The sequence below is a fragment of the Mastigoproctus giganteus genome, chromosome 8, assembly GCF_048544385.1.
Source record: "Mastigoproctus giganteus isolate SK-2022 chromosome 8, ASM4854438v1, whole genome shotgun sequence".
NCBI classification, from domain to species: Eukaryota; Metazoa; Arthropoda; class Arachnida; order Uropygi; family Thelyphonidae; genus Mastigoproctus; species Mastigoproctus giganteus.
In genome coordinates, this window is record NC_143582.1 from 156,672,138 (window position 1) to 156,695,742 (window position 23,605).

Here is a 23,605-nt window from a genome sequence, read left to right on the forward strand (position 1 = left end):
GTTTACCCAATCTTTCTTTTGTGGCCTTTGTAGAGAAAAGGAAGTGAGCAGACCTTGAAAGCACATGGTTTTTCTGTGATTTTCATACCATCAATAAACATCTGTTTTCTTTGTTAACTCTCCAAAATAAGCCATTGTCATTAGCACTGTAAACTTGTTCAGGGCCCAAACCAAGTTCAGTTATCTTTGAATGAAAAATAACTGAATTTGGTTTCTGAACCCTGACAAGGTTTTGTGGCAACAGTGTCACTAGAAAGTCTTATTACTAACAGATAAAGACATAATTCTATAATATATTTTAAGTTTGTTAATCCACCCTCATGAAGTCTTCATTTTTTGAAATCTGTGAAAAAAAAAAAAAACATTGACTTCATGTGTAACCAGATACTGTAGTGTTAAGCACTCGCTCTTGAAAGTATCAGGTGTACAAGTCAATTTCCACTAAACGATATTCACCCAATTTAAGCATTTTGTGCTTATTCAGTCATTGGTAACTTTACTTTTTGTTTTTTGTATTGTGCTATGATTGTCTTTTGCCCTTAATCAACAAATTATGATTGGGTACTCTTGCTAATGCATCCTGCAGTAAAATGGAAACAATTTATTACTGTAATGAGACTACTCTTTCAAGTAGCAAAATTTAGTTTGAAGAAAAAAGTATTTCCTGTCTGTTAAGATGTTTTCACATTTAACAAGTTCATTAATTAGCAGCTTCCTAAAAACATCTTCAGTGAGTTTCACTCTATAATACAATATATCAGAAATAAGTAGCTTTAAAGATTCTCTTAGGAAACATGAACAAATTGTCACAACCTGTTGCATGGGAGCCTCCCAAAATGGAGTGATTTTTTTTTTTTTTTTTTTTAGTTAGTTGTTGGCGCATTGGCTTCTATGGCCATAATGCACCTCCCAAAGTTTTTTTGCATTATCTACTCTGATCCAAGCCCAAGGCAGGATTGAACCTGCGACCTTCGGGTTTCCAGGCAGGCACTTTAGGAGTGATAGGAGTGTCAATAATATTTCATCATATAAAGTATGTTTTGACTCTGCTTTTATATATATGTTTGTTGCAGGAAGCATGTGCTGTCGGAATGGAAGCTGCTATTCGTAAAACTGATGCCGTCATAACTGCTTATCGAGCTCATGGCTGGACATACTTGCGGGGCATAGATGTCAAAGGAGTTCTTTCTGAATTAACAGGTCATTTTAATTTTGTTTCTTCCTTATTTATATAATATCCCATGTGATAAAGGAATGTATTAAAATGATATAAACATTAATATAAATGCAATATATTTATATAATATTTATTTCTTAGCCTCTCCTTTCTTTAGTTTGTATTATTTGTAAAAAAATACATGCAAAATTGAAATATTATGTAGCTAGGACTGTTCAAATCGTAATCTGAGGACTATACATGTAAGCATTAATTATTGAGGTATGTTGTGGGGGGGGGGGTAAAACCCTAAACAGCAATGTATTGAGGATGTCAGTGTCGAATAGCTTCAGGCTTTCTTACTAATATGAAGATTTTGCCCTCTAAGGAGATATGGTAAATATAATGATTTGAGAGTATGATTTTTCCAGATTTTTAACAAATTCCTTGCTCTCCTACAGTACACCAGTTGATGTATTTAGATTAATGTTAATAATTTTAAACATAAAATTCTAATTCTGCATTTGGCATTAATAGAATGCAAAATGGGATGATCTGGAGGATTTCTTTACTTCTTTTCCTTGGTTCTATTACTATTTCAAATCTTCCAATGTCAACATTTGCTCAGATCATGTCAGCAAAATTATCCTTGTAGAGATGGAATCCTTTATTCCACACTCCACCTTAAAATCATGTCTTTTACCTAAACCTTGGTTTTCCAGTGAATGTGCTAAGGCTGTTCAAGATAAAAATGTTGCATACTGCAATTAACTTGTATCCAAATTTCATTTTCTGCCTACACCAAAGCTCACAACAACTGTAAAGCAGTTATTAATCAGTCCAAACTAGATTTCGAATAGACTGAGCATAGAAAACTTTTTTCTTGTCCAAATGGTAGTCCAGCATTCTGGTCTCTTTGCCAAAACTATTGGCTGCAACTTTTGCCCATCTCTATTCCCACCCCTGACAAAACCAGATGGTTGTAATGCCATTTCAGCCAAAGATAAAGCTGATCTGCTAGCATCCTACTTATCTTCTAACTCGCAATATTGATGATCTTGGTAAACCACCTCCTCCCATTCCCACACTCCATTCAATGCCTCCTGAGATCTTCTATTAAAAGAGTGTCAAGAGGATTTTTAACAATTTTGATGCTAAGAAAACTCCAGGTTCTGATGATATATTTTCACTTGTTCTCAAAATCTGTGCTCCTGAACTTACTGCTGTTCTGTATTGCCTTTTTTTTCACTTTCTTATTCTAAAAGTGACCCCCCCCCACACTGCTTAGAAATTTGCTCATATCCAGCCAATTCCTAAAAAAAGGGTGACAAATCCCTCCTTTCCAATTATCAGCCCATTGCACTTCTACCCTTTCTAAAGTAATGGAGAAATCTATTGACTGCCAACTCTTAAACTAAGTGGGAAGCATTCAAGGAATTAATCATGGATGCACGGAAACTGAACTTGGCCTGTTATAACATACGATCACTCATCGGTGAAGACAGGATATTAGAGCTGGAAAAGGAATTAGAAAATGTGAATTGGAATATCATCGGTTTGGCTGAAACAAGAAGAAGAAATGAATCACTTATAAGTTTATCAAGTGGAAATCTGCTGTACACCAATGGAAACAGTGAAAGGAGTGAAGGTGGAGTTGGGTTTCTGGTCCATAAAGATTTTAAAAACAACATTTTGGAATTCAAAAGTACATCACCAAGGGTGTCAAGACTAATACTCAAGATTTCTAAGAGGTACAAGCTAAAGATTATAATGATTTATGCACCAACATCGAGCCATGAAGATGAAGAGGTTGAAGAAATGTACACTGAAATTGAGAGCCTTCTAGATGAGCAGAAAACCCACTACACTATTATTATGGGGGACTTTAATGCTAAGGTTGGAAAAAGGCAAAACAGCGCAGAAAGAGGAACTATAGGAAATTTTGGAATTGGTGAAAGAAATAAAAGAGGTGAAAGACTTGTGGAATTTGCAGAATCTCAAGGACTGTCAGTAATGAACACTTTTTTCAAGAAAAGGGTGAACAGAAAGTGGACATGGAAGAGTCCAAATGGATTAACAACTAATGAAATCGACTTCATCCTCACTAACAGAAGATATATTGCGAATGATGTTACCATCCTGAATAAGGTAAATGTTGGAAGTGATCACAGAATGGTAAGATGTACACTTGATATAGATGTAGGAAAGGAAAGAAAAAAACTGACTCGAGTAAATAATACAAAGGTCTTTGAGATAACAGAGGAGGAGAAAAAGCAGTATGTACTGTAACTTAAGAACAAGTTTGAGCTTCTGCAGACTGCTCAGGACCAAGATATTGACGAGGAATATTACAACTTTCTGAAAGTGATAAAGCCCAAGAAACCTATAGGGAAACAGAAATCCAAAGAAGAAAAAATTAGTCAAGAAACACTTGTCATGATGAACCAAAGACGACAAATGAAGAGCAAGAAAAACACTGACAGGGAGAAAATTGAGTATACTGAGTTATGCAAATCCATTAGAAAGAGACTCAGAGAGGACATAAGAAGATTTAACACAAGAAAAGTAGAACAAGCATTAAGGGAAAACAAAGGATTTAAATCAGCAGCCATGAGCAGTAATACAGAAAGACAAATGATACTAAAACTGAAGAATAGCGATGGTGTACTTATAAACAGCAGAGAAGGCATAATTCAAATAGCAGAAGACTACTATAGAGAATTATACAAGGAGCGAGGGAATGATACCAGCAGTGGGAAAGATGGATTGCAAAGTAGCAACACATACGACATACCCGATATTCTTCCTGATGAGGTAGAACATGCATTGAAGAAAATGAAGAATCGGAAAGCCCCGGGGGAAGATGAAGTTACTGTAGAGGTGTTAAAATTGGGAGGAAGAGACATAACACAAAAACTGGCAAGGCTCTTCACAAAGTGCATTAGAAAAGGTGTGACGCCTAAGCAGTGAAATAATGCAATCATAGTTCTGCTGCATAAGAAAGGAGATAAATCAGAAATTGGAAATTATAGACCAATTAGCTTGTTATCCCACATCTACAAGTTGTTCACAAGGGTCATTACTAACAGATTAGAAAGAATACTTGATGAGAATCAACCGAAAGAGCAAGCTGGCTTTAGGACAGGATTCTCAACTATGGATCACCTTCATGTAATATCACAGCTAATGGAGAAAGCAAATGAATATAAAACACCATTATGCCTGGCATTTGTGGATTATGAAAAGGCATTTGACTCCATACAGCATAAGGCAATGTTTCGGGCACTGGAAAGACAAGGCATAGATATCCCATATATTATGATTTTGAAGAAAATATATGAGAGTGCTACCTCCTTTATTAGACTAGACAAAGACAGTAGCAAATTTAAAATTGAGAAAGGAGTTCGACAAGGAGACACAATATCTCCGAAGCTGTTTACTGCTGCCATTGAGGAAGCTTTTAGAAGATTAGACTGGTCGCAGAAAGGAGTCAATGTGAACGGAGAGTACCTAAACCATTGACGATTTGCAAATGACATTGTGGTTTGTGGTTATAAGCCACGATCCCAAAGAATTAGAGGAAAATCTTAATCAGTTATGCACAGTAGTTAGTAAGTATTTTGGACTAAAGGTGAATATGGCTAAAACAAAAGTAATGATGAACAAGTATGCCACGGAAAGGGAAATAATGATTGAAGGAGCAGTAATTGAAAAGGTGGAGTCATATACTTATCTGGGACAAGTTATTAGCAGTAATAATGATAAATGGCTGGAAGTCAAGAGAAGAATAAATTTTGGATGGATAGCATTCAGGAAATATAGTCACATACTGAAGAGCAATATCCCAGTTTGTCTGAAACGTAAAATAATGAATCAATGTATACTCCCCACCATGACTTATGGAAGTGAAACTTGGGCACTCACCAAAAGAATGGAAGAGAAGCTGAGAACTACACAGCGAAGAATGGAACAAATCATATTGGGAATCAGACTGTTAGATAAGAATAGAAACACATGGATTAGGCAGCAAACTCAAGTAAAGGACATTCTTATCAAAACTAAAGAGCTAAAATGGTCTTGGGCAAGACACATAGCTCGAAGACATGATGACGGATGGACTAAGAAAATAACAGAATGGTACCCAAGAGGAGCTAGAAGAAAACCTGGAAGACAAAGGCGGAGATGGATAGATGAAATTCATGAGTTTTTTGGTAGTAAATGGATGGCCAGTGCTCAAAACAGAAGGAACTGGAAAGTTGCTGGAGAGGCCTTCATCCTGCAGTGGATTGAAAATGGCTGATGATGATGATGATGATGATGCTACTAAAAGTTTCATACCTATTAAGAAATATTGTTCAAGGTTTAGGCCTAAATGGTTATCAAATGAACTAATGAGACTCATGACAGAGAAGAAAAATGCATGGGATGCATATAATTTATCAAGCGACTCAGAAGCCAGTCTGTAATCAGGTCACAAAGGAGGTTAGGCAGGCGAAGGCAGAATACGAGAAATCTTTGGCAAAAGATGCTAAGAAAAACAGCAAGGATTTCTTTACATATATAAACTCTAAAAGGAAGGGGATGAATCTGATTGGTCCACTTGATATCGATGGTTCTACTGTTGATGATCCTGCTCAGATAGCAAACAAACTGAATGAGTATTTTGCATCTAAATTCACACATGAGGAATTATTAAGGTTTGATAATGGAAGACGGTTATCAAATTGTAGCAGGATGCTTAATGATTTTGTAATAACTGTGAGCAAAGTGGAGGAGAAATTGTTGAAGTTAAACATAAGAAAGGTACCTGGGGTGGATGGGATCTATCCAGTTTTATTAAAGGAGGCGGCAAAGCAACTAAGCAAAACCTTAGCCATAATTATGAGAGCATCCTTGGACTCAGGGAAGATCCCCACGAACTGGAGATGTGCAAATGTATCCCCAATTCACAAAGTGGGGATCGAAGGGTGACACGAGTAATTACAGACCAGTTAGTTTAACTTCTGTTCTGGGTAAAATAATGGAGTCACTGGTTAGAGATGCATTGCTGGATCATCTAGACAAGACTGCAGCAATAATTCAGACACAGCATGAGTTTGTTAAGGGAAAGTCTTGTCTGACAAACTTGATAGGATATTATGATGTGGTTACAAAGGAACTGGATGCAAAAAATAATTTTGATATCATATATTTGGATTTCAGGAAAGCTTTTGACACTGTTGCGCATGGAAGAGTATTGTACAAATTGGAGCAGAATGGTATTAAGGGTAAGTTGCTACAATGAATAAAATGATAGTTGAGTGGGAGAAGACAGAGGGTGGTAATTAATGGGTGCTGCTCTTCGTGGACTAATGTTATTAGTGGAGTCCCACAGGGTTTGCTGTTGGTTCCTCTGTTGTTTTGTATATTTATCAATGATATTGATGAAGGAATATTAGGCTTAGTGTCGAAGTTTGCAGATGATACAAAGGTTGGCAGGGTTTTTAATGACAGTGATGGCAGTGTGCTACTGCAACAGGATCTAGATAATTTGGGCAGAATGTCTAAGAAGTGGCAACTGAAGTTTAACTTTGACAAATGCAAAGTACTGCATATGGCTAGAAGTAACCCCAGAGAAACGTACCAACTGTGTGGTACTACACTTAAGGTGGTAGAAAATGAAAAAAACCTGGGAGTAATTGTACAGTCAGATATGAAGTTTTCTGAGCAATGCAGACAGGCTGCCAGGGCAGGTCATGGGGTTTTGTTAGTGATATATAGGAATTTTGCTAGCAGGGAAATGGAGGTGATTGTCCCTCTGTATAAGGCAATGGTCAGGCCACGCCTTTGAGTACTGCATCAGGAGGCCTCATTTTAGGAAGGATGTAGATTTGCTTGAGCGTGTACAGAGAAGGGCAACAAGATTGGTGAGGGGAATGAAGGGATCCTCTTACCAAGAGAGGCTTAAGTTCTGCAAATTGCAGTCACTGGAGACTAGGCACCTGCACGCTGATCTGATTGAGGTGTATAAAGCCTTGAATGGGTTGAGCACGCTGAATTCTGATGGGATCCGTCCACTTGTTCAAATTATGAACCTAAGGGGGCATAAATTCAAATTAAGAAAAGACAGATGTAGAATAGATGTGCGAAAATTTGCCTTTAGCCAGCGGGTGGAACAAACTTCCATCTGTCGTGGAAGTTGATAAGTTAAATAAATTTAAGGAGGAACTGGACAGGCATTTGGAGGGAATGGTGTGATTTTGTTTTTTTTTTTTTTTTTGGCTGATGCTGCATAAGCTTATACACTTGCTTTCTTGCATCACATGCCACTACTACTACTACTACTATCCAGAAACTTTCCATCTGATCGATGATCGCCAATATGGATTCTGTCAATGTCAATCCACTAGTGATATTCTGGCTTATATTACCCATCTGATAAATTCAATGGAAAAGTTTGGTGAAACTCAAGCGGTTGCTCTTGACATTTCATAGGGTTTGCTTATGGTCCATCTTATGGTTTGCTACCTGTTTTTTGCAATTGGGTATCCAGTTTTCTCTCTGAATGCTATGCTCACTGCAGGTGATGGCAGATGGCTTTCTGTTCACTAATGCTGGTATTCCCCAAGTTTTGGTTCTTTCTCCCACTCTTTTCCTCTTGTGTATTAATTACCTTCTTCCATTGACCAGAAATCTTATCCGTAGTTTTGCTAATGATAACATATTGCATCCCACCTTCCTGTTTGAGAAACTTTGCACAAGCAGCTTCTCAATTATCCACTATCAATTCCTTAAATGCTGATCACCAGGTAATTCTCCAGTGGGGCAAAGATAATCTAATTGATTTTAATCCTTATAACACTCAGGCCTGTCTTATATATCACAAAAAGCATTTATTTGCACCTATGCTTATCTTCGATGACACTGATTTCTAGACAATATCACCTATTCTACTGGGGATTACCCTGAGTTCCAATCTCTCTTGGTATAAAATTGCAGCCATTATCAACCCACTGCAGGATGGAAGCCTCCTCACCAATTCATGCTGGGGGAAATGAACCGTAATCTGCCACGCTGGTCCAATGCAGGTTGGCAGATCAAACGTATTTAGCAGTCAGGGGCTCGAACCCCAGTCTACTCAAAGAGCCTGAGCTGTTGCACTCCTGCTCCTGACCACTCGGCTACACAAGCCTCTCAGCATAAGCGCATCACAAACTATTGCTTCCTCTGCATCTAAAAAACTGGATTTTCTTTTTCGCTCTTGGCATTATTTTTCTTCCAAATAGCTGTTCACTCTGTACAAATTGCAAATCCACCCTACCGTGGAATATTGTTTCTGCATCTGGGTCATGTATCAAAATCTCTCTCTCTCTCTCTCTCTCTCTCTCTCTCTCAGGCTTCTGGGTTCCATTCAGAAGAGAGCAGTTAGGTTAATTTATGACTCATCTCTAACAAAGTTTCTCCACTCTCTGTTTCTGCTGTATGCCTTTTCTATTGATACTTCCATGGGCACTGTTCTTCTGAGTTCGCTTCTATAATTCCTGCTCTCCTCCAAACCAGTCCAAACATGTGCCACAACCAGTCAGCATTGTTTTACCAAACTTCAACCTCACAGAGCCACTTTTGGTTCTGTCAGCGTCTGTTTTCCCATACAACCTCCTGTCATATGTATTTCCTGAAATTACAATCTACAGAAATTCAGGTATTCAGGTATTACAATCTACAGAAATTCAGGTATTCAAGTATTACAATCTACAGAAATTCAGGTATGTCAAGAATTATCTTCATCTTCACAACCTTCAACACATGCACAGTACTAAGTACTATAGGTTCTAATACCTCTCGTGCTTGGGGTTTTCATTATTAAAAAAAAAAAAAAAAAAAAAACTTACACTATGATTATGCTGGTCGATATGTAAAATGTTACAAAAATGAAAATACCCTGTCTTGACTGATTTCATGCTGCTGAATACGACAATCACATTAAAATTTGTTGATTGGCTTTTGTTTTCGAATTGCAGTTGGGGTCTCATATTAGTGAGTTAAATAAGGTTGGAAAAAGACAAAACAGCGCAGAAAGGGGAACAATAGGAAATTTTGGAATTGGTGAAAGAAATGAAAGAGGTGAAAGACTTGTGGAATTTGCAGAATCTCAAGGAATGTCAGTAATGAACACTTTTTTCAAGAAAAGGGTGAACAGAAAGTGGACATGGAAGAGTCCAAATGGATTAACTACTAATGAAATCGACTTCATCCTCACTAACAGAAGATATATTGTGAATGATGTTACTGTCCTGAATCAGGTAAATGTTGGAAATGATCACAGAATGGTAAGATGTACACTTGATATAGATGTAGGAAAGGAAAGGAAAAAACTGACTCGAGTAAATAATACAAAGGTCTTTGAGATAACAGAAGAGGAGAAAAAGCAGTATGTACTGGAACTTAAGAACAAGTATGAGCTTCTGTAGACTGCTGAGGACCAAGATATCGATGAGGAATATTACAGCTTTTTGAAAGTGATAAAGCCCAAGAAACCTATAGGGAAAAAGAAATCCAAAGAAGAAAAAATTAGTCAAGAAACACTTGTCATGATGAACCGAAGACGACAAATGAAAAGAAGAAAAACACTGACAGGGAGAAAATTGAGTATACTGAGTTATGCAAAGCCATTAGAAAGAGACTCAGAGAGGACATAAGAAGATTTAACACAAGAAAAGTAGAACAAGCATTAAGGGAAAACAAAGGAATTAAATCAGCAGCCATGAGCAGTAATACAGAAAGACAAATGATACTGAAACTGAAGAATAGCGATGGTGTACTTATAAACAGCAGAGAAGGCATAATTCAAATAGCAGAAGACTACTATAGAGAATTATACAAGGAGCAGGGGAATGATGCCAGCAGTGGGGAAGATGGATTGCAAAGTAGCAACACATACGACATACCCAATATTCTTCCTGATGAGGTAGAACATTCATTGAAGAAAATGAAGAATCAGAAAGCCCCAGGGGAAGATGAAGTTACTGTAGAGTTGTTAAAATTGGGAGGAGGAGACATAACACAAAAACTGGCAAGGCTCTTCACAAAGTGCATTAGAAAAGGTGTGACGCCTAAGCAGTGAAATAATGCAATCATAGTTCTGCTGCATAAGAAAGGAGATAAATCAGAAATTGGAAATTATAGACCAATTAGCTTGTTATCCCACATCTACAAGTTGTTCACAAGGGTCATTACTAACAGATTAGAAAGAATACTTGATGAGAATCAACCGAAAGAGCAAGCTGGCTTTAGGACAGGATTCTCAACTATGGATCACCTTCATGTAATTTCACAGCTAATGGAGAAAGCAAATGAATATAAAACACCATTATGCCTGGCATTTGTGGATTATGAAAAGGCATTTGACTCCATACAGCATAAGGCAATGTTTCAGGCACTGGAAAGACAAGGCATTGATACCCCATATATTATGATTTTGAAGAAAATATATGAGAGTGCTACCTCCTTTATTAGACTAGACAAAGACAGTAGGAAGTTTAAAATTGAGAAAGGAGTTCGACAAGGAGACACAATATCTCCAAAGCTGTTTACTGCTGCCCTTGAGGAAGCTTTCAGAAGATTAGACTGGTCGCAGAAAGGAGTCAATGTGAACGGAGAGTACCTAAACCATTTACAATTTGCAGATGACATTGTGGTCATTAGCCACGATCCCAACGAATTAGAGGAAAATCTTAATCAGTTATGCACAGCTAGTAAGGATTTTGGACTAAAGATGAATATGGCTAAAACAAAAGTAATGATGAACAAGTATGCCACAGAAAGGGAAATAATGATTGAAGGAGCAGTAATTGAAAAGGTGGAGTCATATACTTATCTGGGACAAGTCATTAGCTGTAATAATGATAAATGGCTGGAAGTCAAGAGAAGAATAAATTTTGGATGGATAGCATTCAGGAAATATAGTCACATACTGAAGAGCAATATCCCAGTTTGTCTGAAACGTAAAATAATGAATCAATGTATACTCCCCACCATGACTTATGGAAGTGAAACTTGGGCACTCACCAAAAGAATGGAAGAGAAGCTGAGAACTACACAGCGAAGAATGGAACAAATCATATTGGGAATCAGACTGTTAGATAAGAAGAGAAACACATGGATTAGGCAACAAACTCAAGTAAAGGACATTCTGATCAAAACTAAAGAACTAAAATGGTCTTGGGCAGGACACATAGCTCGAAGACATGATGACAGATGGACTAAAAAAATAACAGAATGCTATCCAAGAGGAGCTAGAAGAAAACCTGGAAGACAAAGGCGGAGATGGATAGATGAAATTCATGAGTTTGTGGGTAGTAAATGGATGGCCAGTGCTCAAAACAGAAGGAACTGGAAAGTTGCTGGAGAGGCCTTCATCCTGCAGTGAATTGAAAATGGCTGATGATGATGGTGATGATGATTAGTGAGTTACATTATCAACTACAGCTTGGCAAAATGCATGGCAACACCACAGTTTCAGCACCACTGTGCTCCAATCTCGTGCGGTGCCTCCGTAGCCAGGTGGGCAAGAGCAGCAGCATGTAGCACACGCTTCTTGATTAGACTGGGGTTCGAGCCAGTGACCACCAAATACAGAGGATGCAGAAAGGTCAGGGAATGACCACCGCATATCCCCAGAGCAATATGACCTTAGTTGCTAATGCTCTTATAAAAAAAAAAAACCAAAATAAACCAAATCTTATCACGTGATTGGCATTTGATAAGTTGTCACTGCCTCAGATGCATCTTGTACTCTGTTGCAGTAATTTAGTGAATAGTCCAGATGACTCCTGTTACATATGTGGAGAAATCACTTTAGCTTAAAGAAAGCGTCCCGTAACATGAGCCATAAAAAAAGCCTACTTCTTGTACTTTGGGTGTAAAATAGGCGACCAGGACAAGAACTGGGCTCCACACATATGCTGCACTACCTGTTCATTAAAACTCAATGTCTGGGTGAATCGAAAAGGGACGTTTTATGCCTTTTGCAGTACCCATGATATGGAGGGAGCCAACAAATCACATCACAGACTGTTACTTCTGTATGGTGCCTCCTATTAGAAAAGGGATGACAATGGACAAAAAGTGGATAGTGACTTAATATACCATCTGCAATTCATTTTGTGCCTCATGCAGGTTGAAGACACTGATAAACATCAACTTGATATACACAAAGTACAGCAGCCGTCTATGTCAAGGGCTCCAACATTTTGTCCAAACCTTTATTCCTCTGAACTGCGAACCACATGAGATCACAGAAAGTGAGCTTAATGACCTCATCAGGGATCTCAAACTGCCGAAGAAGAATAATGCAGAGCTTTTGGCCTCAAGGCTACAACAGTGGAATCTTCTAGATCATTCTATGAAAGTGACAACATTTCGTACTCAAAATAAAGACTGTGATAAATTCTATGAAACAAGGCGAACTCGCTGTTTGTAATATGTTGATGGTAGCAATGAACAGGAGGCACGTTCCCAAAGAATGGTGACTATTTATAGACGCTTCTGAGCTTAGCCTTAAGGCTGTATTATTATGCAATGCAAACATGCTGCCTTCAATACCTCTTGCATATGCCATCCACAAAAAAAGAGACATATGCAAACATGAAGAAATGTTTGCATATGCAAACATATGCAAACACTGTCAGAAGTATGATTGGCAGATATGTGGTGATATAAAGGTAATCGCCATTTTATTAGGACTACAAAAGGGTTACACTAAGTATTGTTGCTTTCTCTGTGAGTGGGATAGTTGCTAAGGATGTGCACTATGAGAAGAGGAGTTGGCCTGAATGAAAATCATTAACACCTGGAATGAAGAACATAGCATTTGAACCTCTGGTAATTCCAAATAAAGTTTTGCTTCCACCACTCCACATTAAACTGGGGCTCAAAAAATTTTTGTAAAGGCTTTGGAAGCAAACAGTCCTGCATTCATATACTTGCAAGAGAAATTCCCAAGACTCATTGCAGATAATGAGGCAGGCATTTTCATTGGTCCACAAATAAGGCAACTTTTCAAAGATAGACAGGTCGAATGTGCCCTTAGTGATAGCGAGAAATCAGCATGGAAAGTCTTTCGAAATGTTTTGGCTGGTTTTCTAAGAAATGTTAAAGCCAACAACTACAGGCAGCTTGTGAAAGATCTCGTTACTTCTTACAAAACTGGGGTGCAGCATGTCATTGAAGATGCATTTCTTGCACTCACACCTGGATTTCTTCTCGCCAAACTGTGGTGCCATCAGCGACGAACATGGTGAGCACTTCCATCAAGACATTGCAGTGATGGAACAAAGATACAAAAGCAAATGGAATGCTGCTATGTTAGCCAATTATTGTTGGATGGTGAAAAGGGATGCTCCCGAAGTTGAATACAAGTGAAAGGCAAAAAAAGGTCCTGTGTTTGAAAACAGGTATGTTCGTAGCTACATCTTACTGCTATATAAATGAAAAATACTTTGTATAAATATAAAAAACTACTTTTTTCGAAAACAAGAGCCAATCTGCCATTTTAAGCATTATTTCTGCATTTAGCACCCAAGAATCTATAAAGTAAACTTACTTTCATGCCTGTAACAAGATGTGACCCAAAATTGTATTATCGTTCATATATATTATGTAATATGTATTATGGGTAAACACAAAAACCTGTCTGTGTAGAAATTACATGATACAAAATTTTTAGAATTATTTTTGAAATTTACACATAAAAATTGGCTGAAAACAGCTGATATGTTACTGAATGTAAATTTCATGTTATCTAGTGTAATTTGTTTAGTTCTTCCTTAATTTTATTAAAATTATCCATTTCCACAACACCAGATGGAAGTTTGTTCCAGTAATCAACTAACCACTGGCTGAAAACAAATTTCCAACATCTATCCTGTAACCATCCTTCTTCAGAGCAAGAATTCCATCAACATTGAGCTTACTCAATCCATTCATAGCTTTAAACACTTTATCTCATAGGTGCCTAGTTTCCAGATGTAATTTGCAGAACTGTAGTCTTCCTTGGTAAAAGTACCCTTTTGTTTCCCCTCCACCAATCTCGTTGCTCTTCTCTGCACTCATTCCAACAGATCCACATCGTTCCTAAAATAAAATTTTCAGAAACCCATTTGCAATACTTAATGTGTGGCCTAACTATTGCCTTACACAATGGGATAATCACTTCCTTATCCTGCTGGCAAAATTCTTGTGTATCACTGACAAAATCCCATGAACCATCCTGGTAGCCTCTGCACTGCTCACAGAACTTCATATCTGATTTAACAATTATTCCCTGTCTTTTTCGTTCTCCACTACCCTGAGTGTGGTATCACACAGTTGGTATGTTATTCTGGGATTAATGCTACTATGCATTTGTCAATGTTAAACTTGTCATATCAGTGTTAATTACTTCCTCTATCATTCTTTTTGCTTTAAAAGGTGGTATTTGTCTATATATTCCTTATTTATATTTACTCTGATATTCCTTGTCAGAGACTTCCTAATCTGGATCTCCTCCTTCTGATAGCCTCTAGCTCAAATACTGTTTATCTCATCCTGTCAAATTCATACATGGCCTCTATTGTTTTGCTAACTCAAACAAATTACCAGGATATTTCTTTTTTTGAAACTACTTTCTGGAATCTAACTTTCCTAATGGTTCAGTAATTAATATTAACAATGCACATTAATCATTAGTCCCAGGGGCTCACATCTGGTGAGTATGGGCTTGGCACACCTAGGGTCCTGAGCTGGGTATCATCATTCTTCTCTTTCTTGGTGATTCCCTTCTATTCTCTCTCTCTCTCTCTCTCTCTCTCTCTCTCTCTCTCTCTCTCTCTCTCTCTCTCTCTCTCTGGGTATTTGAGATTTTTTTTTTTTTTTTTTTTTTATGGCTGGTGCAGCATAAGCGTCAGGCTTCCTTGCACCTTATGGCTAATAATAATAATAATAATAATAATAATAATAATAATAATAATAATTAATCAGAGGGGTGCTCTTACAAAGAAAGGCTTAAGTTTTGCAAATTACAGTGTCTGGAGACTAGGCACCAGCGAGGTGATCTGATTGAGGTGTATAAAGCCTTGAATGGTTTGAGCATGCTCAATGCTGATGGGATTCTTCCTCTAGCTCAGAAAAATCACCTGAGAGGGCATAAATTCAAATTGAGGAAAGACAGATGTAGGATAGACGTGCGGAAATTTGCCTTTAGCCAGCGGGTGGTTGGTTGGTGGAACAGACTTCCATCCCTTGTGGTGGAGGTTGATAGCCTAAATAAGTTTAAGGTTCAGCTGGACAGGTATTTTGAACAAACAGAGGGGTGAAGTGGAAGTGGGTTTTTTTTTTTTTTGGCTGATGCTGCATAAGCTTGCTTTCTTGCATCAAATGCCTCTACTAATGCTAATGCTAATGCATTGGATATGCATACTTCCAGCACCAATTTCACCTTTGTGCCACTTTCTGAATATTTTTTTCATGTTTTGATTTGCCCATTATCTGGATATTATCTGTTCCTGACTTCAGCTCTGTGTTCTTCCTAACTGTCTTCCATCTTCAGCCTTTAAAAGTTACACATTTTAACTCATTAGCTGCCATTTACAGTCTCTGCCCTACAAATACAAAGTTCAAAAATTCTGATGTCAAGTCTAAGATGGGAAAGGTTAAAGACTTTTGTGGGCTTTCTCTTCACCATGCTCAATAATCCAGATTTTGGCGAGGGTTGCTGGACAATAAAATCTGGGTTTTTCTTCAGCAAACTGAAGAAAATGGTTTTACAATCAAGTAATTTTTCATCTAATGGATGAAAAACCACACTGACATCCATATGCATGAAGTAGCAGAAAACATGTTAATCACAATCTCTATATGTTATTATCCTCCTGCTACTACAGTATTACCTTTCCTCTTAGAAGGATTGCCCAGGAAAAAGTGTCACATACATTACCTTACTCATTCATTAAAAAGAGCTTAATTTGTTTTTTTTTTTGTTTCTTCTGTGTTTTGCTTAGTATTATATTTTTAAAATGTTATGCAGAAGAAAAGGGAAATATGTGTATTCTCCGAGTTTTTGTACAACAAAAACTCAGAGAATGAAAATCTATAGTATTACTAAATGTGCATATTCTTTGTACTTTGGTTGCAATATTGGTGATCAAGACAAAACTTTGGCTCTGGATATTAGCTGTATTAATTGCACCACAAATTTTTGCCATTCCTATGGTGTAGTGAGAACCACACAACCACATTGATGATGTTTCTTCGTGACAACTATACCAGGGATGTCCAGAAAGCAAGTACAGCATCAAATGTCCTGCCATCTGCAGTAAGGTCTATTCCATATAATGAAGACTTGTCAGTATCAGACAAGTCTTCAAGAAGTGGTGATGAATATTGCAAGGATTCTTGTGTTGCAGATTTTGTTGGACCATTCACTTCAACAGATTTGGACTGCCAACCAGAAAATTACAATATGCTGCACTTAATTAAGCAAGAAAAGTTGAATGACTTAGTTCATGATTTAACTATCTAAAGATTAGGCAGAACTCCTTAGTGCGTGGTTACAACAGTGAAAGTTACTTGAAGCAGGAACTAAAATTATATTTAAAACGTCACAAAGTGTTTTTAAAATATTTCATTATGGAACATATGTCTCTGTAGATATTAAAGGTCTTTTGAATGAAGTGGGCATTGAAAACAGTCCTAATGAATAGCATATATATATTTACTGATGCTACAAAATTAAGTTTTTGTGACATCAATAAATATACACCTTGCATTATTTACCACCACTACTAACATTAATTAAGACAGTTGAAAAAAGTGGTGGATAATTTAGCTAGAATGGACATTGAGGTTGGAACTGAAACCAATGAATTTGACAGGTGACATATATTTTTGATTGTGCAGCAAGCATTCAATGCCAGTTTGTTTGTTTGTTTGTTATTTGGTTTTTAGGAGCATTAGCAACTAAGGCCATATTGCTCTGGGATATGCGGTGGTCATTCCCTGACCTTTCCACATCTTCCGTATTTGGTGGTGACGGGCTTGAACCCCGGTCTAATCAAGAAGCGTGTGCAACGCACTGCTGCTCCTTCCCACCTGGCTATGGAGGCGCTCAATGCCAGTGGGTTTCACACCAACTCACCAACTGCTTAGTGTAATAAAGATGTGCAGCAGCAGTATGCTTATAAGATCATGATAGGACACCAACTGCTACCCCAGAAAATATAGACTTTGCTCTCTAATTTCTGCCTTGGGTGGAGGTAGACAGTATGTAGCTTTCAAGCAAATTATTGGAGGGGGAAATTTGTGTGTCTCATCAATGTACAACAGAGCATTGACGAGGCACATTTCTGTCTTAGTGTCGACCTGACCCAGTTTTTGATTCTCGAGATTTTATTCAATTTTACTGTTGACAATATGATAGATCTTACTATTGGTAGTAGCTGCTTTTGAAAGTTTATGCGAATTTTCTACCAGTTTATTTTTAATGTTTTTTTTTTTTTTTTTTTTTTTTGATTTTTAACATTTAGAGTAATATTTATATTCAATATACAGGAAACCCTTGATTAGTGCGGTTAATGAATCCTTGAAATATACCGCACATATTAAAACCGCACTAATCAAACTTAAGAAACAATGGGAATAATTATAATGAATCCTTGAAAATTATGAAATTGTAAAAATATATTTTTTCTTACTCAATACGTACCTATAATGCACTGCATAGTTCTTAAATTATTAAGGAATAAATTTAAAAAAAGATAGTATGATTTAAATTTTATTTTTTGCAAAAAAAAACTTATCTAACTTCAATTGAACAGTGGTAGCTTTCTTCCTTTCCTCCATGATTTTGCGATAACAATCAATTTGCTTATCTAACCCTCAACGAACGTTCATGCTTCTCTCTGCATCTGGATCAATCTCTAGTATGAGTTCTTTTGCTTTTTAAAGTGTATTAAATAGTTCAAGTTTTTGGAATGAAATTTCTTTGGGAGCAAATTGCTTTTCTTCTGCTTCATTTTCGTCTTCTTCCTCGTATGCATGCTGATGCTCAATTTCAAGAAGATCGTCGTTACTTAAGTCTTTTGAATGCGATTCCAATAATTCTCTAACGTTTTCTGAATCTACTTCCTCAAAGCCGAGGTCTTTTCCAATTGTAGTAATTTCATCAATAACTTTGTTGACAGGATTAATGAAACCGCAAAAATCATTTGCGCATTCAGGCAAAAGATTCTGCCAGACAGCTCTCATGCAGCTGTTCGTCATTTCTTCCCACGATTTGTGTATGTTCTCAACTGCTTCTTTAATATCATAATATTAAAGAAGTTTAATATTAATAATAAAAGAATAAAAGAATATGAGTTACCAGAGCAAATTTCAATTTCAGAGTGGTATGGGGTGCTGCTGTCGAGCATTTTGGAGTCGATTCCCATTCATTTAAGTTAGAAGACCCTGGTGAGTGCGTATCACGTATTTGCCGCTTTAGGTGCCGTTGTGAGTTGCCAAGCACCGCAAGAAAAAAACAGCGCACTAATCAGATTTGATAACGCATATATTAAGGGGATAGTATCAAAAAAATTTTGCGCACTAATTAAAACCGCATTGTTCAAAACCGCATTAATCAAGGGTTTCCTGTACAGTAAGATCCCCGTATCCACGGGAGATATGTTCCAAGACCTGCTATGGATGGCTGAAACCGTGGATATAAGCGAACACCTACTGACCCCATATATAACATGATTTTCTTGTACATACATACGTATGTAAAGTTTAATTGATAAATTAAACACACAGTAAGACATTACCAACATTAAATACGGTAATAATAAAGTACTCTCAATTTACTGGGACACTTCAAGACTCCAATTAAAAAAAAAAAAAAAAAAAAATCAACCAGAAATCATAAAATTCAAGTAATAATGAGAATAGGTATAAACATATATTTTGCAAGTCATAAATAAGCAACAAGAACTGGTGTTATAAGTCGTCACTGGGAGATTAGTGTACCTATTATTTTGCAACCCCAGCTGGTGTGAACCTACTGCTCAAAAAAAAAAAAAAAAAAAAAAAAGAGACCAAATGTTTAGTTTGATTTAGTGAATTGTGTCGATTGTTGTTTCGTTATTTATGTCAGGCATGTTGGAATTTTTTTTTTTTATAGTAACTTTTTTTTTTTTCCTGTTTGTTTAGAAATTGCCAAAAATGATGAGCAAACGCAAGAGTTGTGCTTTCAAATTAAACAAAAACTTGAAATTATTCAAAAGTTTGAAAACGGTGCATTTGTTAAATTTCTGATGTCACCACCCATCATAACCAAATACGGAGGATGCGGAAAGGTCAGGGAATGACCACCGCATATTCCCGGAGCAATATGGCCTTAGTTGCTAATGCTCCAAAAAACCAAATAACTAACTAACTAACATTTCATAATGACTGCACAATTTCCCACATAGCCTAGTGTTTTGGGCACCTTGATCTATGCAATTTCTGGTTATATATTATTGTTGCACAACCTGGGGATAGTATAGCGTTATCATTGTACTCTTAGTTTAGTCTGGTATTTTTAATTTAAGCTAAAATTGTGATTCAGACTAGAGCAACAAAGCAAAGGTTTGTGACAATTGATGAGATGAGTGTCCATCACTTTCAGCCAGAAACAAAGGAACAATCCAAACAGTGGAAACAGCTCTTCTCCTTCCTCAAACAGAGCCAAGTCAATTCCTTTGCTGGCAAGGTGATGGTATTGGTTTTTTGGAATCCTGGTGGAGTGTTGCTAGTGGATTGTCTTCAGAAAGGCCAGATAGTGACAGGGGCATATTACACAGACCTCGTGAAGCATTTGCGTGAAAATATCAAAGACAAACACTGAGGAAAACTCAGCAAAAAAAAAAAAATTTCGTTACTTATACTTGAAACATAGATTCTCAAGCGTTCATTAAAGAAAGTGTCAGTGTAGAATGAAGCATTTATTCATCAGATCTTATTCATTTTCGACCATACTTGTTATGATTTATAATGGCATCATAGACACCAAAAACTTGTCATCTCTGCCATCGCATTTGTCTCTACTGTCTGAACATTCACATGAGTGTAAGATATTCAGTGCAATCGGGGACATTGTTGATTTTTGCAAGTTTCTTGAAAAATGCACTCACACTCTTGTGAATGCATTTTGGTGTCAAATTGTGATTTTTGTGCCTCCATCTGCTTGGTCCATTCCTCACTCATGAATGCTTTAAAGGGTTGGTTAATTGATGTCCAATGGCTGCTAGCTAAGACCACTTGGAATTACAGCTAACCCTGTGTTTAATTTTGCAACCATACATTTTTTTTTTTTTTTTTTTTTGTCGCATATGATCAAACATGGTTCCCATACTAAAAAAACAAGCTAGTTTTTTCAGGCCACTTGAACATTTTGAACATTTCAAGGCTGGAGATTAAAACATTACTGTGTGCATCTAGTATACCATCAGGCCATAAGATGTAGGGGAATTTTCTACATTTTCCAAGAAAAAAGTGCACCTTATGGTCCCGAAAATATGGTAATTTGAAACATGACTCAAGTAAATTTAGGTTAAAGCCTAAATAGCACTGTAATAAATAGCAGTATATTTCTCCATTTGAACAATGTTTTTTTATTTTTTTATTTAGAGTAGTACAATACCAAGCAACTTGTGGTGAAGTGCCTACACAATATGAGATGGATGCACTAAGCAGATGTACAGAATAAGGTTGTCATACTTGTACAATAATATTTGAAACGTAACTTATGTAGTTTTGTATTTACAGTGTGTAAGGTTTGAATAACAAAAAGAAAATATTTAAAATATTTACATTAAAAAATTGGCAAACATACACCGGTGTGCAAAACTTAAGGACCAGTCAGGTTTTCACCCGTAACCTCTTATAGGAGTGGCCTGGATATGGGAAAAGCATACCAAAGGAACCTTGTGAGGTACAGAAATGATGAAGGAAACAACAACGACAACGGAAACAAAACGGTACAGAGGGACTTTATTCAAAAATGGCAACATAGCACTGGCTGCCATGATACAGATGCATCACTGCCAAAGATGGAACAAAAGGAAGAGGTGGTCCTCAGTAGGAGATATGGCAACCTCTAATATCAATGCAGGCTTTGCACCGCCTGTCCATACTTAGAACAATGTTGTTGATAAGTCCTTGCGGTAACATCATCCATTCCTCTGTCAGTGCCATCTTCAGCTGGTGAACATTTTCTGGTGGGCGTGGATGTGCCTCTAGGTGTCTCCCCAGAGCATCCCATATGTGTTCAATGGGATTTAGATCGGTGGAATGGGCAGGCCAATTCATACAAACGATGTCCTCACTTTCCAAAAGCATATCAACAGCTGCAGTGTGATGGAGTGTGGCATTATCATCCATAAACACGAACTTGGGGCCAATGGCACCTCAGAACAGATGCACATGGGGAAGGATTACCTCAGTACAGTAGCATGCACCGGTTACAGTACTGCCTTCCAGTATCTGGAGTTGTGTACATCCATCCAAGATAATGCCTCCCCGGGTGCCAAGTGATCTGCGACTTCCTAGAGTGATTTTTCTAGAGCAACTGAGTTTTTTCTCGTTTTCCTTTGTTTTATAAGTCCTTTTGTTAATTAGCTCTACTTTTTAGAAGTATAAAAAGAGAACCAAAAAAAGGAAAGTACCTTTTTCTTTATTTTTCTTAGTTTACTAGCCATACTAACTCCTATGCTTGGCCACTGAAGCGGCACTGCTCCTGCCTCCCCATGGCGGGGCTGGTAACCTGGGTGAAAAAGCTAATCCCCCAGAGTAAAAAGGAGCTGACATGGATAAATAAAACTATCCAGCATTAGAGCCTTTGAACTCAAATACCAAAGATTGGTACATTATTATTATAAATTATCAAGCAACTCAGAAGCCTATGGCATATATAAGCTAGTCTGTAATCAGGTCACAAAGGAGGTTAGGGAGGCGAAGGCAGATTATGAGAAATCCTTGGCAAAAGGTGCTAAGAAAAACAGCAAGGATTTCTTTACTTATATAAACTCTAAAAGGAAGGGGATGAATCTGATTGGTCACTTGACATCGATGGTTTGACTATTGATGATTCTGCTCAGTTAGCAAACAAACTGAATGAGTATTTTGCATCTACATTCACACATGAGGAATTATTAAGGTTTGAAAATGGCAGAAGGTTATCAAATTGTAGCAGGATACTTAATGATTTTGTAATAACTGAGAGCAAAGTGGAGGAGAAGGTGTTGAAGTTAAACATAAGAAAGGCACCTGGGGTGGATGGGATCTATCCAGTTATATTAAAGGAGGCAGAAAAGCAACTAAGCAAACCCTTAGCCATAATTATGAGAACATCCTTGGACTCAGGGGAGATTCCCACGGACTGGAGATGTGCAAATGTATCCCCAATTCACAAAGGGGGATCGAAGGGTGACACGAGTAATTACAGACCAGTTAGTTTAACTTCTGTTCTGGGTAAAATAATGGAGTCACTGGTTAAAGATGCATTGCAGGATCATCTAGACAAGACTGCAGCAATAATTCAGACACAGCATGGGTTTGTTAAGGGAAAGTCTTGTCTGACAAATTTGATAGGATATTATGATGTGATTACAAAGGAACTGGATGCAAAAAATAATTTTGATATCATATATTTGGATTTCAGGAAAGCTTTTGACACTGTTGCGCATGAAAGACTATTGTACAAATTGGATCAGAATGGTATTAAGGGTAAGTTGCTACGATGGATAAAAGGATGGTTAAGTGGGAGAAGACAGAGTGTGGTAATCAATGGGTGCTGCTCTTCGTGGACTAATGTTATTAGTGGAGTCCCACAGGGTTCGGTGTTAGGTCCACTGTTGTTTTGTATATTTATCAATGATATTGATGAAGGTATATCAGGCTTAATGTCGAAGTTTGCAGGTGATACAAAGGTTGGCAAGGCTGTTAATGACAGTAATGGCAGTGTGCTACTGCAACAGGATCTAGATAGTTTGGGCAGATGGGCTAAGAAGTGGCAACTGAAGCTTAACCTTGACAAATGCAAAGTATTGCATATGGGTAGAAGTAACCCCAGAGAAACGTACCAACTGTGTGGTACTACACTTAAAGAAAGTGATTGTGCAGTCAGATATGAAGTTTTCTGAGCAATGCAGACAGGCGCCAGGGCAGGTCAGTCATGGGGTTTTGTCAATGATATATAGGAATTTTGCTAGCAGGGAAAAGGAGGTGATTGTCCCTCTGTATAAGGCAATGGTCAGGCCATGCCTTGAGTACTATGTACAGGTCTGGAGGCCTCGTTTTAGGAAGGATGTAGATTTACTTGAGCAGTACAGGGAAGGGCAACAAGATTGGTGAGAGGAATGAAGGGATCCTCTTACTAAGAGAGGCTTAAGTTCTGCAAATTGCAGTGGCTGGAGA

General features: G+C 37.5%; 1 protein-coding gene across 2 annotated transcripts in view; it reads left to right on the forward strand.

Moving 5' to 3' along the window:
• The window catches only part of LOC150081946 (putative pyruvate dehydrogenase E1 component subunit alpha, mitochondrial), a 253,559-nt gene that overhangs the window by 104,609 nt on the left and 125,345 nt on the right, over positions 1-23,605 (forward strand). For both annotated transcript variants that reach the window (XM_090378999.1, XM_090378998.1), the window contains exon 4: positions 1,074-1,200. In XM_090378999.1, the coding sequence (XP_090235125.1) occupies positions 1,074-1,200 (127 nt within the window). The remainder of the gene's footprint in view (positions 1-1,073; positions 1,201-23,605) is intronic.